This window comes from Sminthopsis crassicaudata, chromosome 3 (genome assembly GCF_048593235.1).
Source record: "Sminthopsis crassicaudata isolate SCR6 chromosome 3, ASM4859323v1, whole genome shotgun sequence".
Taxonomy (NCBI): Eukaryota; Metazoa; Chordata; class Mammalia; order Dasyuromorphia; family Dasyuridae; genus Sminthopsis; species Sminthopsis crassicaudata.
This window is the reverse complement of record NC_133619.1, coordinates 610,057,115-610,074,362: the sequence shown is the minus strand read 5'-3', so window position 1 is coordinate 610,074,362 and position 17,248 is coordinate 610,057,115. Positions and strand designations below refer to the sequence as shown.

Genomic DNA, 17,248 nt, shown 5'->3' with positions numbered 1-17,248 from the left:
TCTGTGTGGAGAGGCTCCAACCTAGGTCCCAGCCTTCTCAATGATGAAGCAGCATGGAAAAAAGCATTTGGACTCAGGAGGTGACTTTGAATCCTAAATCTAGTCCCTTATTAACCACACAACTTTCCGACTGATCTTGCTCTCTTCTTGGGCCTCAGTTTGCTTATCTGCAAGATGAAATAATCTTCAAGGCCTTTTGCTTCTCTTAAATTTTACAATGGGGAGACAATAGCGCTAACAGCAGCAGCCACTGGGGACCCCGATCCCACCCAGACAAGCGCCAGGCTGCAGACAGAAAGGGAGTGTGCCAGACCCCGGCATGTGGACACAGAAAAACAGTTGGAAGTCCCCAATTCCATTCCCAAAGGGTATTTTGACCCAATTTAGGGAAGCCTAGGGACAAATCCGAGGGGACCCCCTAGTGACTAGGTATATGGTTCCCATCTCCAAGTGAAGTCTGAGACCCCAGTACAAGTACAGGGAACACAAGTCTGTTAAGAGAGCTCCCTCCCTCTGCTCCTCCATCCAGACAGGACTGGGGCTGACCACGCCCAGCATCAATACCCACTTCACTCACCTCTTCTCTCTTCTGCCTGTTTCCCTCCCTCCACTCCCCCCCTCCTCTCCCTTTTTCCTCCTTCTGTCTCTCTTTCCCCCTTTGTCTCTAACGCACACGTGCACACACACACACACACACACACACACACATACACACACACATACACACTTCTCTATGTCTGATCTTTCTTTCCTTCTTCCTTCCTTCCTTCCCCCCCTTTCTATCTCCTCTATGTCTTATTCGTCTCTTCCTCCTTCCCTCTTCTCTCTTTCCCTCTTTCTTCCCCATCACATATTTTTTCTCTCTCACCCACATCTTCTCTCTCTCACTTTCTTTCTTCTCTCTGTCTCTTTCTCTCACTCTCTCTCTTTCTCTGTCTCTAACTCTCTGTCTTCTCTCTCTCTCTCTCTCTCACTCTCTCTTTCCTCTCTCTGTCTCTGTGTGTGTATGTCTCTCTCTCTCTCTGTCTCTCACTCTCTTTCCTCTCTGTCTCTTTCTCTCTCTCTCACTCTCTTTCTTCTTTCACTCTCTTTCCTCTCTCTCTCTCTTTCTCACTCTATTTTCTCTCTCTCTGTCTCTCTCACTCTCTCTCTTTCCTCTCTCTGACTCTGTGTGTGTGTCTCTCTCTGTCTCTGTCTCTCTCTCTCTGTCTCTGTCTGTCTCTGTCTCTCTCTCTGTCTCTCTCCTCTCTCTCTCTCTCTCTCTGTCTCTCTCTCTCTCTCTCTCTCTCTCTTTGTCTCTCTCTCTCTCATTCACACACACACAATTATAATCAGCCCCCCTTTCTCTGTGCCCCCATTTTCCCTGAGCCCCCAGCCCAGATGAATGTTATGGCCACATACATGTGGCTTGAAGCTCTGCCACTTCCAGGCTGGGCTTCCGAGTCTGCCAGCTCCTGCCTGGAGTGCCAATGAGGTTTCCTGAAGGGAAGGCCAGCCCCAGCTGGCAGGGCCGGGGGAGCTTTCCAAGACCAATGCTCTAATCCCCTGCCAGTGCCCCAGCGCCGGCCCTGTGCTCTGTACTCTCGGTGGAAGGGGCAGACCATCCATCTGGGTACTCCGACCCCGGCAGGGGGGCACCCCAACAATCACAAGGACACCGTGACACACCAGAAGTGTGTTTGTGTGCACTCTGGAAAGGGCATGCTACACACGGTCCCCTGTCTAAACTCTGGCACACCAGGACGCACGCAGAGACGGACAGCTATACAGGAGCTTCTCGTTGGGGGCAAAGCTTTGGGGGCTGGAGGAGGAAGTCTGCTCCTAATCATGGTGTCAGAAACAAGTGGGCCCTCCAGATGCACCAGGCCGCACAGCCAGGCAGGTAACATCATACAGGAATCCGGGATACAGCCACACAAACAACAACTCCTGTATCTCCAGGCTGCGAGGGAATATCCCCACGATAATCCTGGCAAGCAGGGAGGGCGGTCACCCAAAGTGGGGCTAACCGGTCGGGGGTCACAAAGGCGACAGGACAGATGTCACGCAGACCAAGGCCGATTAGCCCGGGAGCGAGAAGGGTCGGGCCTGGCGGCAGGAGAGCGGCCCACAGCCGGGCTCTGCCTCCGCCTCCCAAACTCAGAGTCTGCCTGAAATCCTCCCCTAAAAGGGTCCCAGAAGCCGGCCTGAGATCTGCCATTTCTGACACAGTAGCCTCCCGGTCCGGCGTTCTCTGAGCTACACTTTGGATAGATAGTAACAGCTTGTAACACACACACAGAGCCGGCTCCGAGTCCCACCAACACACCCTGGGAGAGTGTTACACAGTGTCGGTGATTAAGAACTCCAGGAAGACAATTTCACAACTCGGGTGTGATCCACACACACACATGCAGTCCTGCACACAGACACACAAGCCAGCCTGGACCACTTCAACCCAGAGCACTGCAAGGTGCCACTAGGACCCCCAAGAACAACACTGCACTGGAAAGCGGTTCACTGACCCCTGGGAGACTCCTGGCAGGGCACTGGGACACACCCCTCCCCCACAGTCAGTCTTACACACACACACACACACACACACACACACACACACACACACACACACACACACACACACACACACTCTCACTCTCACTCTTTCTCTCTTTCCCTCCCTTCCCCCCTCTCTCTCACACAACACACACACAGCCCGGCTCCAGGTCCCACCCCTCCCCGCCCCCCACCTCACCCCATCCCGATCTCCCTCGGCCCGGGCCCCGCTCACCTGCCAGGCGGCGCCGGTGGGCAGAGAGCCCCTCCGCGGGCGGCCGGGGGGCGCCGGGGGCCGCGGCTGCGCCATCCCGAGCCGGCCCCGGGCCCCCGCGGCGCCTCGCGTCCCCTCCGCCCGCGGCCCGGCCCCCGCTCTCGCCAGCTGTCCCGCGGCCCCGGCAGCCCCGGCGGTCCCGGCCCCGCTGGCTCCGGGCTCGGGCTCCGGCTCGGCAGTGGCGCTGGCGGGGGCTCGGCCGGTCGGGAGGGGGACCGAGGGGGCGGGCCCGCAGGTACGGGCGGCGCGGGGCGGGGGCAGGGGCGGGCAGAGGCGGGCGGGCCCGCCCCCGGCCCAGCCGGCCCTACCGCTCCTGGTCCCGCCTGGCTCGGACCGCCCACCCCGCTGCCGCCCGGATCTCGCGCACTTCCACCTCACTGCTCCCCTAAAGTGTCTGAGAGCCGGGGCGCTCTCGTCCCCAAACTTTCCTCTGCCAATCAGCGGGTGTCGGAGCTGGGAAAGCCCGAGCTGAGAAGGGCTTGGGACGCTATGTAGGAGCTGGAAGGAACCTCCGGACGCGCAATGTCAGAGCCGGGAGGGCCTTAGAACCCAGAGAACCCAGAATACCAGTTTCTAGAACGTCAGATCTGGAAGGAAGTTGAGTACACGGAATACCGGAGCCGGGAGGGCCATTAGAACAAAGTTTGAATAGTAGAATGTTAGAGTTGCCTTCAGAGAAAAAGAGAAGGGAGCCAGCATTTATTAAGCATCTACTGTATACCAGAGAATTTTCCAATGTTGTCTCTTCTGCTCCTCCCAACAACCCTGTAAAGCAGGTGCTGTCATTTATCCCCTTTTTTACGTGCAGGCAGATTAAGTGACTGGTCCAAGGTCACACTGCTAATACATGCGGAGGTCACATTTGAACTCTGGTCTCCCTGATTCCAGCTTAGCACTCAATCCACTGAAGCACCAGGTACCTTCAAGGTCATCAACTTTGGGAACTGAAGCCCAGAAGGGGAAATGTCTTGTCACTCAGGGAGTCAGTGACAGCCACTCCTGCCGTCCTTCCGTGGCATTGCTCATCCTTGCTTCTCCCTTCCAAAGCAGTTAACTGAGACCCACAGAGTGGTTAAGGCCACGGCTACTTCCCAGGTGCAAGTGAGACAAAGAGTCTCAGGGCCCAGGTTGTCTCCCAGAGGAAGAAGGGGGAACACCTCTCCCATTCACTTCCTCGAGAACAACTTGTGAGGAGGAGGATTACTGTGTCAGAGATTAGCTAGTCCGATCCCATTTTTCAGATCAGGAAACTGAAACCCAAAGAGCCCCATAAGGAATAAATGGCAGTCAGGATTTGAATCCAGGTCTTTTGGAGCCAAATCCTGTACTCTTCACTGCATCACAGCTTTGGCAGCAGACTCCCAGCTGAATTCTGGTTGCCTTCCCCGTCTCTCCTTGATGGCCTGAGTCCTAGGAACCTTCCAGGCCTCTGGCAATGGGTCAAGATGTGATGCTCCCAGTCTTCTATAACTACAGAATTTTTCCTGGGCAGAGTCTCTGGAAATGATGGGCAAGGAGTCCTGAACTGGAAGGAAGCCGACCTGCTTCTAAAGACATTAAAATTCCCTTCCTGCTCTGACAATCTGTATTTTAAGAGCTCTCTCAGCTCTGACCTCTTGGGTTCTAAGGGCCCTCCCAGCTCTGACCTCCCGGGTTCTAAGGGCCCTCCCAGCTCTGACCTCCCGGGTTCTAAGGGCCCTCCCAGCTCTGACCTCCCGGGTTCTAAGGGCCCTCCCAGCTCTGACCTCCCGGGTTCTAAGGGCCCTCCCAGCTCTGACCTCCTGGGTTCTAAGGGCCCTCCCATCTCTGACCTCCCGGGTTCTAAGGGCCCTCCCAGCTCTGACATCCTGTGTTTTTAAGGGCTTTCCCAGCTCTTATATCTTGTGTTCTAAGGATCCTCCTAGCTATTCTATGTTCTAAGGTCCCTTCAAACTGTGACATTCTATGTCATTAATGAGATAATAAGTATGTGATGCTCTTTATAAGTCTGTCATCTATTATGATGGTGATGATGATGATTTTTTTTTTTTTTAGCAGTCTAAGTCCCACCCCACCCTTCTAGGATCTATGAATCTATGAATCTAAATGGTGGTTGCAGCCATCAATTCAGGAAACAGTCCTCCAAATCCCTGAACAGGCAGAAATCCTGCTCTGAAGCAGAGAGACTTGGGATTCTACCTCCTAGAGATGCTGAGGAAGTATCTAAGCATTCCCACACACTGCCAAGGAAGCCAGAGGTTCTTGAGCTGTCCTAGAAGGCTGGACCTAAGCCTGGCCTCCAGAGCTCTCAAAGGGGCTCCCACAGCTTCCTGGAACCAGGCCCCTGAAATGCCCAGCTAGCTTTTGGCTAGAGCTTTGGGCTCAGGAAGCTGGCGGCAGCAGGAACTCCGCAGATGTATGTTCCAGCCATAGCCCCGGCTTTGGTTTTAATAATTAACAACAGCAAATATTGATTTACACAACTGGCTCCTTAGACCCAAGTGCTTCCGGGCACCTATCGCAATGCAGCCCTGAGAAAGCCTTGCATTCCCACAGCCCCAGGGGGAAGGGAGGGTCATGCTAGCATGGGGATGTCTGGGGATCCGGCAAACTAGGGCAGGTGTGCTTGGGTCTGTGTGTGTGTGTGTGTGTGTGTGTGTGTGTGTGTGTGTGTGTGTGTGTGTGTGTTATGTATGTTTGATTATGTCACATGGATCAATAGAAAGGGCAGGGACAAATCCTTCTAGAGGGCTGTCTTCACAACATCCTGATGAGGAAGGTGGCAACCATGTTATTGTCTCATTTTACAAATGGGGAAACTGAGGTCACTTAGGAAGTGTTAGAGTTGGCACCAGGACCCGGTAACTTGATTCCAAGTTCAGTGCTCTTTCTGGTACTTTCATACACATTGTGCTTTTGGGCACACACGCTTAGATAGAAATCTGTGCTTATGGGGCTCCCGGTATGTATATGTATGCACATATATGTACATATTCATCCCATTTCAACCTGTGTATGTGTGTACACAGATATATATACACTCATATCTACTGACATTTCTTATGCACCTACTATGTGCCAAGCACTGTACTAGGAGCTGGGGATACAAAGACATGAATTAAACAGTCTTGGCCCTCAGTGATCTTATAATATAATGGGGAAGATAACAAGAATGTATGAAAACATATGGAAAATAAACACAAGGCAAATTCATATTTTATATAAGGAATATATGCTTTGCATAAGAGTATATTTAATTATGGGTGCCATTTTGCTCCTTCTCTCTGTCTCCTGGATTACATGGCTTCTTTTAACATTCAATTTAAATCCCACTTTCTGCAAAATTTCTTTCTTAGTCTCTCCCATCACTGCACACCCTGACTCCCCTGGCTAGGCTAGTGCCTTTACGTGAAATTATCTTCTACCTACCCTGCCTATGCCTTGTGTGTGCAGAGTTGATTGTATGTTGTGCTCTCCTTGTTTTAATAAATATGAGTTTCCCTAAGGGGAGAGTTTCTGCCTTTCTTTGTAACTCTAATACTTTCTTGTTGACTGCTTGAATGGATATAGATATAGACATAGATATAAATACAGATACAGATGTAGATATGTACACATTCATATGCTGGTATGGAAATAGGTGCATGTCCATACAGGAATGTGGTCTGTGTTCATATGGCTGCATGGATGTGTATGGGCTGGTGGCCATATTCTGCCTCTCATCTATGGTATTTAGAAGGAACCTCCTCAAAACATCAGAAACATGCTGATAACAATCACTGTCCCTCATATTTCCCATGTATTTTCTCATTGGATTCCCACAGAATCCTTGCGTAGGTAGGTGATAGGTCAGGGAATTTTCTCCCATTTCCTAGAGGGATGAACTGAGACTCGGTGAGGGGGGGAAAAAAAACCTCAGCCAAGCAAACACAGTGAGTTGGTGACAGAGGCTAGAATAGAACCCAGCTCATATGATCTGTCCAATCAAGTCAATATAGTTTTATTTATTTATTTGCTTGTTTATTTATTTGTTCATTCATTCGTTTGTTTCTTATTTATTTATCTAGAGGTTGGTTTCCTTATCTCACAGAGGGCCACGCATGGGCTGACCCCACTATTGATTGTAGGTCTGGGCTGGTAAATCTCTCCTTAGGTGGTCTGGTAGCCTTCCATCTTGGAACCACTGTATATACCTTTCTTTACTCCTATTGCAGCTCAGGACTCCTGGGCACAAGCAATCCCCAAACCTCAGCCCCACAGCAGCAGGGATTAGAGATACAGATATAGATATAGGGACTATATTGGCAAGCAATTATTAAGTGCTTACTATGTGCCAAATAAAGCATTACATACATTATCTTATTAATGACATAGAATGTTATAGTTTGAAGGGATCTTAGAACATAGAATAGCTGGGAGGACCCTACAGAGATAGGACTCCCCCAAAAACCCAAATCCACAGTGATTAGATGGATTTGTGAAATGTCTTTCCTTCTGGTTATTCTTTCATTTCTTCCTTACAAAAGGAACAGCAGGGCCAGGGGAGACAAAGCTGCCTGCCAAGTTCCAAGTCTCAATCAAGTCAATGGCCTTGGCATTTTCCCTTGCTGTGGGCCCAATACGTGCTGCAAACACCTGGTGCTATTCACCTGAGCCTGCCTATGTCACGTAGAGCCCAGGGCCAGATGCCAGAACTGGCAGCTCAAGTCAAGTAATGGTAGTTCATCCCATTTCAGTGGTCAGCGGCCCCCTTATCACATTCCCAGGATCAGCAAGGTAGAGAGGACAGAGCACATGTTTTGTACAATAACCTACGACTAGATATCCTGGCAGAGAGACGATTTCTTTAACTCCCTCCTCCAAAGCACTTAAAACTCTCCCCCAAAGAAAGGCTATGCAGTAATCCCAGTCTGGGACTAAAGGAGTCTAGAGGAGTCAAATGAGAAAATATTCCATAAGCTGTCCCTGGGTGACTGGCAGGGAACGTCTATCTTGACTTCAACCTGTTAGGTTCACAAGACATCAGAACAGAATGTCAGCACTGAGAAAGCCCTTAGGATACAAAATGTCAGAGCTAGGAGGACCTTTTGGATACAAGAGGTCAAAGGTAGGAGAACCCTTAGAACCCAGGATGTCAGAGGTAGGAGGGTCCTTAGAACACAGGATGTCAGAACTGGAAGAGCCCTTAGAAAGGTCAGAGGGAAGAGGGCTTTAGGAACACAGAAGGTCAGAGCTAAGAGGGATTTTAGAACACAGGATATCAGAGCTAGGAGGAATATTAGAATGTCAGAGAATCTTAGGATGTCAGAGAATTTAGAACATGGGATGTCAAAGATGGAAGACAGAATCTAAGAACTCTCCCTATGCCCTCAAAAATAATGTTAAATAAAACCACTAAAAGAATCTGGAGTGACACAATTTTATATCACAAAATAATTTAGAAGGACTTTAGGGAAGATCTTTCTCACTTGGGGAGTGCAATCCAATAGAAGGAATACCTAGGTAAGCTAGAAGAAGGCTCTTAGCCACAGTACAGATCAGAAAATAGGCCCCATGATCCAGACTCAGTGGGCCAACTGTGAATCCTCTACCCCCAGTGTGTCAGGCAAATTGCCAGCCCCGAAACCCAGAGCACAAAAGGCACAACTTGATGTGTTCACTCTGATGCAATGGGCAAACTGCCAGAAGCCCCAATGCACAGAAAGTCAGTGACCAACATCTCTGACCTTCAGTACAAGAGCTTGGAATTCCCAAAGCAGAGCTCAACTTTTAAAAATGAGCAAAAACCAAAAAAGAATACCGACCATAAAACGCTACTATGGCAATAGAAAGTTACCATGGCAATAGAAAAGATCAAACACAAACTCGGAAGAGGACAACAAATGTCAAAATGCCTACATGAAAATCCTCAAAGAGGAATATGAATTGGTTTCAAGCTCAAAAAGTCCTATTAGAAGAGCTCAAAAAGAATTTTAAAATCAAGTAAGAAAGGTAGAAAAAAATTGGGAAAAGAGAGTTTCCAGAGAATTATGAAAAAAAATAGACAACAATTTGGAAAACAAAGAACAAAAATTGACTGAAAACACAACTCCTTAAAAAATAAAATTGGCCAAATGGGGGAAAAATCTACTAAAGAAAAAAAATTCTTTAAAAGTAAAATTGGTCAAATGGTAAAGGAAGTACAAACACTAAGATGAAAACAACCTATTAAAAAGTAGAATTGGGCAAATGGAAGCTGATGACCATGAGAATCAGGAATTAGTCAAACAACATCCAAAAAGTGAAAAAAAAAAAGAAAAAAGGAAATGTAAAATACTTAACTGGAAAAACAACTAATTTGGAAAATAGGTCCAGTAGAGTTTAAAATGCTTGAAAGATGATCATAGCTTTAAAGTATTCTTTTCTTGAATTTCTTGAATACTTTAAAGCCATGATCATCTTTCAAGCATCTTACAAGAAACTGTAAAGAAAAGTGTCCTGCTATCTTGAAACCAGAGGATAAGAAAGCCATTGAAAGAATACACTAATCACTTGCTGAAAGAGATCCTAAAATAAAAACTCCAAGAAATATTGTAGCAAATTCCAGAATTTTCAGGTCAAGGAGAAAATACTTCAAGAAGCCAGAAAGAAACAAATATCAAGAAACCATAGTCAAAATTACACAAGACTTAACAGTTTCTACATTAAATGATCAGAGAACTTGGGAATATGGCATCGTAGAAGTCAAAAGAGGTTGGAATACAACCAAGAATCAGCTACTCAGAAAAACTGAACATAATCTTTCAGGGGAAAAGATGGACATTCATTGAAAATGGGGACTTTCAACATTTTCCAATGAAAATACAAGAGCTGAACAGAAAATCTAATCTTCAAATACAGGACTCAAGAGAAGCATAAAAAAGTAAACAGGAAAGAACAAAAAAACATGATATTCAATAAGATTAAATTGTTTACATCTACATAGGAAAATAATATATATATAACTCTCAAGAACAACATCTCTATTAGGGCAGTTAGAAGAAGTATACTTAGACAGATGGTGTGAATAAAAGTTGACTTTGATGTGATGATAATTAAATAAGAAGCAAAAAGGGGGATTTTATTGGGAGAAGAGGAAAGGGGGAGACAGAATAGGGTAAATTATATCATATGAAGAGGCATGAAAGACTATTAATTATATCATATAAATAGACATGAAAGACCTATTATAGTGGAAAGGAGGGAGGGAACATTGATTGAACCTTACTCTCATAGAATTTAGCTAAAGGGGGGGAATAACATACACGCTCAATGGGGTAAAGAAATCTATCTTACTCTATAGGGAAGTAGAAGGGGAAGGGGAAAATAAAAGCAGGAAACTGATAAAAGGAAGGACAGCTTGAAGGAAGTAGTAGTCAAAAGCAAAACACTAGCGAGGAGAGAAGTATAAATTGGGGGAAAATAGGATGGAGAGAAAAACACAGTTAGTAATCATAACTATGGATATGAATGGGATGAATTCTCACATAAAATGAAAGTAGATAGCAGAGTGAATTAAAAACCAGAATCCTACAATATGTTGTTTACAAGAAACACATGTGAAGCAGAGACACACACAGAATAAAAGTAAATGGCTAGAACATAATATATTATGCTTCAGCTGAAGTAAAAACAAAACAAAAAAAAAACAGGGGTAACAATGCTTATTTCACTCAAAACAAAAGCAAAAATAGACCTAATTAAAAGAGACAAAGATGTTACATTTTGCTAAAAAAGGTACCATAGACAACAAAGTACTGTCAATATTAAACACATATGCACAAATGGTATAGCATCCAAATTCTTAGAAGTTAAGTGAGTTACAGGAAGAAATAGACAGCAAAACTATACTAGAAGGGGACCTCAAACTCCCCGTTTCAGACCTAACAAAGAAGAAAGAGTTTAAGGAGTTAAGTAGAATTTTAGAAAAATTTGATATGATGGACCTCTGGAGAAAACTGAATGGTAATAGAGAGAAATATACATTTTTTTTCAGAGATATATAGCATCTGCACAAAAATTGATCATGTATTGGGACATGAAAAGTTAACAATCAAATTCATTCAGAATGAGTGAGTCAAATAAATCATAGAAATAACAATTTCCCCAATGATAATTACAATAATGAGACAACATATAAAAATGTATGGGATGCAGCCAAAGCAGTACTAAGGGGAAATGTTATATCTCTAAATGCTTACATGAATAAAATAAAGAGCAGATCAACAAATTGGGCATGCAATTTTAAAAGTTAGAAAAAAAAACAAATTAAAAATTGCCAATTAAACATCAAATTAGAAATTCTGAAAATGAAAGGAGAGATTAATAAAATCCAAAGCAAGAAAAGTATAGAACTAATAAGTAAAACTAAGAGCTGGTTTTATGAAAAAAATAAACTAGATAAATCTTTGATTAAAGATGAAAACTAAATTGCTAGTATAAAAAATGAAAAGGGTGAATTTATCATCAATGAAATAAAAATTAAAGCAATAATTAGGAGCTATTTTGTCTAACTGTATGCCAATAAATCTGATAATATAAGAGAAATGGATGAATATTTACAAAAACATAAGCTGCCCAGATTAACAGAAAAGGAAATATAATAATTAAATAACCCCATTTTAGAAAAAGAAATTGAACAAGCCATCAATGAACTTCCTAAGGAAAAACTCTCCAGAGCCATACAAATTTAGAAGTGAATTCTACCAGACATTTAAAAAACAATTAATTCTAATATCATGTAAACTATCCGGAAAAATGAAAGGAGGAGTCCTACAAAATTCCTTTTATGATATAGGAAAATCCAAAATAGAGAAAGAAAATTATAGACTAATTTCCCTAATAAATATTGATGCAAAAATTTTAAATAAAATATTAGCAAAGATAGTACTTCAATTTATCATAAAGATAATACACTATGACCAGGTAGAATGTACAGTAGGAATCTAGGGCTGGTTCAGTGTTAGGAAAACCATTAGCATAATTGACCATATATCAAAACCAAACCCAACAGAAATCATATGACTATCTCAATAGATATAGAAAAAGCTTTTGACAAAATATGCCACCCATTTCTATTAAAAACACTAGAGAGCATAGGAATAAATGTTAAGTTGGTTGGTCATTGTCCTTTGTTTTCTAATAGTATCTAGCTAAAACTATAAGCAAGCATTATCTGTAAAGCCAGAAACCTTCCCAATAAGATTAGAGGAGAAAGAATGACCATTGTCACCACTATTATTTATCATTGTTCTAGAAATCTTAGCTTTAGCAACAAAAGAGGAAAAAGAAATTGAAAGAATTAGAGTAGGCAATGTGAAAGAAACGATCACTTTGCAGAAAACATAAATTACTTGAGTTTAAAAGCAACTTCAGCAAAGCTGCAGGATATAAAATAAATCCACATAAAATATCAGCATTTCTAGATGGTACCAACAAAGTTCAATAACAAAAGAAAGAAAGAGAAATACCATTTAAAATAACTGAAAGGCAAAAAATTAAAATAATCAAATAAAATAACTGTAGGCAAAATAAAATACTTGGAGTCTATTTGCCAAGATAAACCTAGGAACCACATGAACACAATTACAAATAAACACACAAATAAAATCAGTTCTAAACAATAGGAAAAATATCAATTGTTCATAGAATTAATATAATAAAAATGATAATTCTACCTAATCAATTTACTTAGTGCCATACTATCAAACTACCAAAAAATCATTTTATAGAGATACAAAAAATAAAATAAACAATAAAAACAAAATTCATCTGGAAGAACAAAAACTCAAGAATATCAAGGGAATTAAGGGAAAAAATGAGAAGGAAGATGACCTTACCAGATCTAAAACTATATTAGAAAGCAGCAATCATCAAATCTATTGGTACAGGCTAAGAAACTGAATGGTGGAATAATGGAATAGATATGGTACGTAAGATTAGTAATCGTATATAAACAGTAGTAAAATATACAAACCCAAAGACTCCGGCTTCTGGGATAAGAACTCATTATTTGACAAAAATTGCTGAGAAAATTGAAAAATAGTATGGAAGAAACTAGACATAGATCAACATCTCACATCCTATACCAAGAAAAGTTATGTGATCCCCAAAATGGGTTATGTGATTTAGACATAAAGTGTGGTACCATAAGCAAATTAGAAGAGCAAGGAATAGTTTACCTGTCAGATCTATGGCAAAGGAAAAATTGTATCATCAAAAAAGAGATAGAGAACATTTTAAAATGCAAAATAGGTAATTTTGATTACATTAAATTTATAAGTGTTTGCACAAATAAACCAATGCAACCAAGATTAGAAGAAAAACAGATTTACAGCCAGTGTTACTGATAAGGGCCTCATTTCTCAAATATATAGGGAAATGAGTCAAACTTATCATAATAGAAGTCATTGCCCAATTGTTAAATGATCAAAGAATATGAAGAGGCAATTTTCAGATAAAGAAATTAAAACTATCTGTAGTCATGTGAAAAAATGCTCGAAATCACAATTGATTAGTGCAATGAAAATTAAAATAAATCTGAGTTACCACCTCATGCCTATCAATTGGCTCATGTGACAGAAAAGAGAAATGATATGGTGGAGAAAATATGCAAAAATTGGAACCTAATACACTGTTGGTAAAGTTATGAACTAACCCAACCATTATGTAGAGCAATTTTGAACTATTCCTAAAAGGTAATCAAACTGCATACCCTTCGATCCAATAGGGGTATTGCGCTACTAAGTCTGTATTCCAAAGAGATCATAAAAAAGGGAAAAGAGCCCACAAGTACAAAAATATTTATAGCAGTTCTTTTTAATGGTGGCAAAGAATTGGAAATTGAGGGCATGCCTATCAATTGGAGAATGGCTGAACAGATTGTGGTATGTGATTGTAATGGAATATTATTGTGTTATAAGGAATGATGAGCAGAGTGATTTCAGAAAAGCTTGGAAAGACTTATATGAACATTACAGAATGAAGGGAGCAGAACCAGAAGAACACCGTATACAGTAGCAGCAATATTGTTTGATGATCAACAAGCGACTTAGTTCTTCTCAGCAATGCAATGGTCCAAGACAATTCCAAAAGACTTACGAAAGAACATCGTATCTACATCTAGAGAAATAACTATGGAGTCTGAATGAAGATTCAAGCATCCTATTTTCGCTTTTTAAAAATTTTGTGTCTTTTGTTCTGTTTCTTTTTTTTTTTCACAGTATGACTAATGTAGAAATATGTTTCCATGATTGCAAATGTATAACCTATATCAGATTGCTTGCTGCCTTGGGGAGGGAGGAGGAAAGGGAAGAAGGGAGAAAGATTTGGAACTCAAAATCGTACAAAAATTAATATTGAAAAGTCTCCATATAGTTGGGGGGGAAATTAAATACTATTTCCAAAAAAAGAGTCATTAACCTAAAGCTTTAGTTGATATAAAAAAAGTACAGAGACTATCAGAACTTGGAGGATCCTTAGGACAAAGGATGTCAAAGATGGAAGGGACCTTGGAGAAGAAGAAGGGAATAAGAATTTGTTTGCACATGGCAGGCACTGTGCCAACAATTTTTTTGTTTCTCCTTTGTTTCTCATAATCTTGAAAGGTAGATATTATTATGAATGTCATTTTACAGTTGAGGAAACTGAGGCAAACAGGTTAAATAGCTTGTTTAGACTAACAGAGCTAGGAAATATCTGATATTGGATTTGAATTTAAGTCTTCCTGACGCTAGACCCAGCACTCTAACCATCAGTTTCTATATACCCCCTGTCAAGAACTAGGAGACTGGTGATAGTGAATGATGATGATGATGATGATGATGATGATGATGGTGATACTATGATAACAACTCTCTCTTCTATAGAACTTAAGGAATTAAAAAAAATCACTTTCCTCATAACCAAGGGAGATAGCAATATAAATATTATCATCCTCATTTTAAGGATAAGGAAACTGAGGCTCAGAGAAGTTATATGGTTATACAGCTAGAGTTCCATAGGACCTCCAGCCCAATCCCATCACTGACAGTCATTCATAGAGAGGTCACTTGTCGGTATTCCCCAATTAGGAAGTGACACTGGCGAGATTCCAATTCAGATCCCCTGACTCTAATTCTCCAATATCAAGCCCATCTCTTGGGGCTGTGAAAAGCCCAGGCTCATCTCATTTCACGATCCTGCTCCATACTCCCTTCACTGAAGATTTCCTGAGATGGGGAGGAGAGGTCACCTTACCTTGGGATAGAGGGAAGCTGTGTGGGGAGGAGCAGAATCCACTCGAGGCAGGTCTAATGCAGGAGGGAAGGGCTGGCTCTGTCCATCACTCCTCCTGTAAGAGAAAAGGAGCAAGAGGTCAGAGTAAGCCCCAAACAGAGGAGAATGAAAGGAAGAGTCAGAAGCATAAGACTAACAGCTCATACGAACACAGCACTTACTATGCTCACAGCACTGCACTGAGCGAAGCACTTTACAATTATTATCTCATTTGATGCCCACTACAACCCTGGGATATAGATATTATTATTATCCCCAGTTTACAAAGGAGGAAACTGAGATAAATAGAAGTTCAGTGACTTGCCAGGAGTCAAAAAGTTAGTATTAGAGATTAGATCTGAACTCTGGTCTTCCTGACTCCAGGCTCTATCCACTGCATCACCTAGCCGAAGATACTATAAGGTTCAGAGACAAATTCATTTAATAATAATTTAATATGGGCAGCTAGCTGGTGCAGTGGATACAGCAGCAGTCTTGAAGTCAAGAGAATCCAAGTTCAAATCTGGTCTCAGACACTTAACACTTCCCAGCTGTGTGACCCTGGGCAAGTTACTTATCTCAATTGTCTCAGCAAAATAAATAAATAATAATTATTATTATTATAAATAATAACTTAATTTTCAAAATAATAAAAATTTTACTTTATTTTTATTCATATAACAAAATATTTATTAAATTATATTTAAAAGTAAATATTGAAAATAAATTATGTTAACAATAAAATTACTAAAAATTTAATAATTGACCTCCTGAGAGTAGAAAAGAGTAAAAAATTTCAGGAACCAACATCATTCCCACAATGTCTGGCCAGGGAGAGGTTACTACAAAAACCATGGGGGCAGATCCAGAACTCATTAATGTCTCTCCAGCAAGCTTCGGTTTTGTTCTCTGTTCATTCCTATCTATGTGGTTCCCATGGACAGCTCACAGGATAAAGGGGGCAGATTTATTAGGTTATTATAATAGTCCAAGAGGAGTTGAGGACTGTATAGCAGTAGGAATAAAAAGGAAGGATTCTGCAAAGATAAAATCCACAAGACTTGGTCACCAATTAGATATGACTCTTGATTCCTGGCACCATTGCCCGCCATGTTGGAAGGCACCTCAGTGGCCACCCAGTCCAACTCATATACCAAAGGAATCCCAACTATAACCGACATGAAGATTTGTTTTCTGGCTCTGTTTTAAAACCTGTAGGGAGAGAGATAGTACTTCCTCTGGAGATGGCCCACTGCACTTATGGACAGCTACAATGGCTTGGAAGCTTTTCCAGCTGGTCAAGGCCAAGGGCAATATTTTTTAGTCTCACCCTCTGTGACTGACACTGTCCTCAAGGACTAAACAGAACAAACCTAATCCCTATTCCATTCAATCCCCTTTAGTAGGCTTCCATTCTTCTCTTTTCCAAAATAAATCTCCCTCCCTAATCTCAATCACTTTCTTACTCCAGGAAACAATACCCCTTTTAATCTAACAGGAGATTTCTCTAGCTTTTTTGGGGGAAGCTCATTTGACCATTCATATTGAATTTGTGGTCCACTAGAACCCCCAGATCTCTACCTAACCATACTCCTCCATAATAATATTAGCTGCAATTGACATATTGAAGACTTGCAAAGTGTATATATGTTTTCTCATTGAACCTCATGCAAAAACCCCAAAGATAGTTGCTATTATTACCATTTTATAGAGAAGGAAATTGAAGCAAGTTGTCACTTACTCAGTGTCACACAGCTAGTTAAAGTCTGACTCAGGATTTGAATTCATGTCTTGCTGAATCAGGAATCAATACTATATCCCTTTTGCTACTTAGCGGCCTCTTAGGAAACTGATTTTTCAACCCAACTATAAAATAGTTCTAATATGTAATACAACCCAACTATAGTGTAGGTCTAATGATAATATAGCTCTAAATCTAAACAAACAAACAAACAAAAAAACCACCTTAAGAAGTGGAATAGAAGTTGGAAAGAAACAGGAAAGTGATGGAGGTTCACATAGAAGTGGACCAGAGCTGGACGGGACCAGTTGCCACGCTCAGCTTCCCAAGGTCCTTTCCCTATACTTCAATAGCCAGACTTGAGTGACCAAGTGAGCACAATCTAGGACCTAAACCCAGAGGCCTATAATTGTCTGGCCGGGGAAGACCAGGAACTTGCCCTTTTCCAG

The 17,248-nt window shown here is 42.0% G+C and overlaps 1 protein-coding gene across 5 annotated transcripts in view; it reads right to left on the bottom strand.

Moving 5' to 3' along the window:
- Positions 1–17,248, bottom strand: part of RAP1GAP (RAP1 GTPase activating protein) — a 109,029-nt gene that overhangs the window by 33,557 nt on the left and 58,224 nt on the right. For 2 of the 5 annotated variants that reach the window (XM_074305967.1, XM_074305966.1), the window contains one exon: positions 15,041–15,134. Coding sequence is in view for 2 of the 5 variants with exons in the window: in XM_074305968.1 (XP_074162069.1) it covers positions 2,768–2,842 (75 nt within the window). In the remaining 3 variants the exon portion in view is untranslated. Of the gene's footprint in view, positions 1–2,767; positions 2,996–15,040; positions 15,135–17,248 lie in introns of those variants that run through there. The other 3 variants (XM_074305970.1, XM_074305968.1, XM_074305965.1) reach the window with 3 other exon arrangements.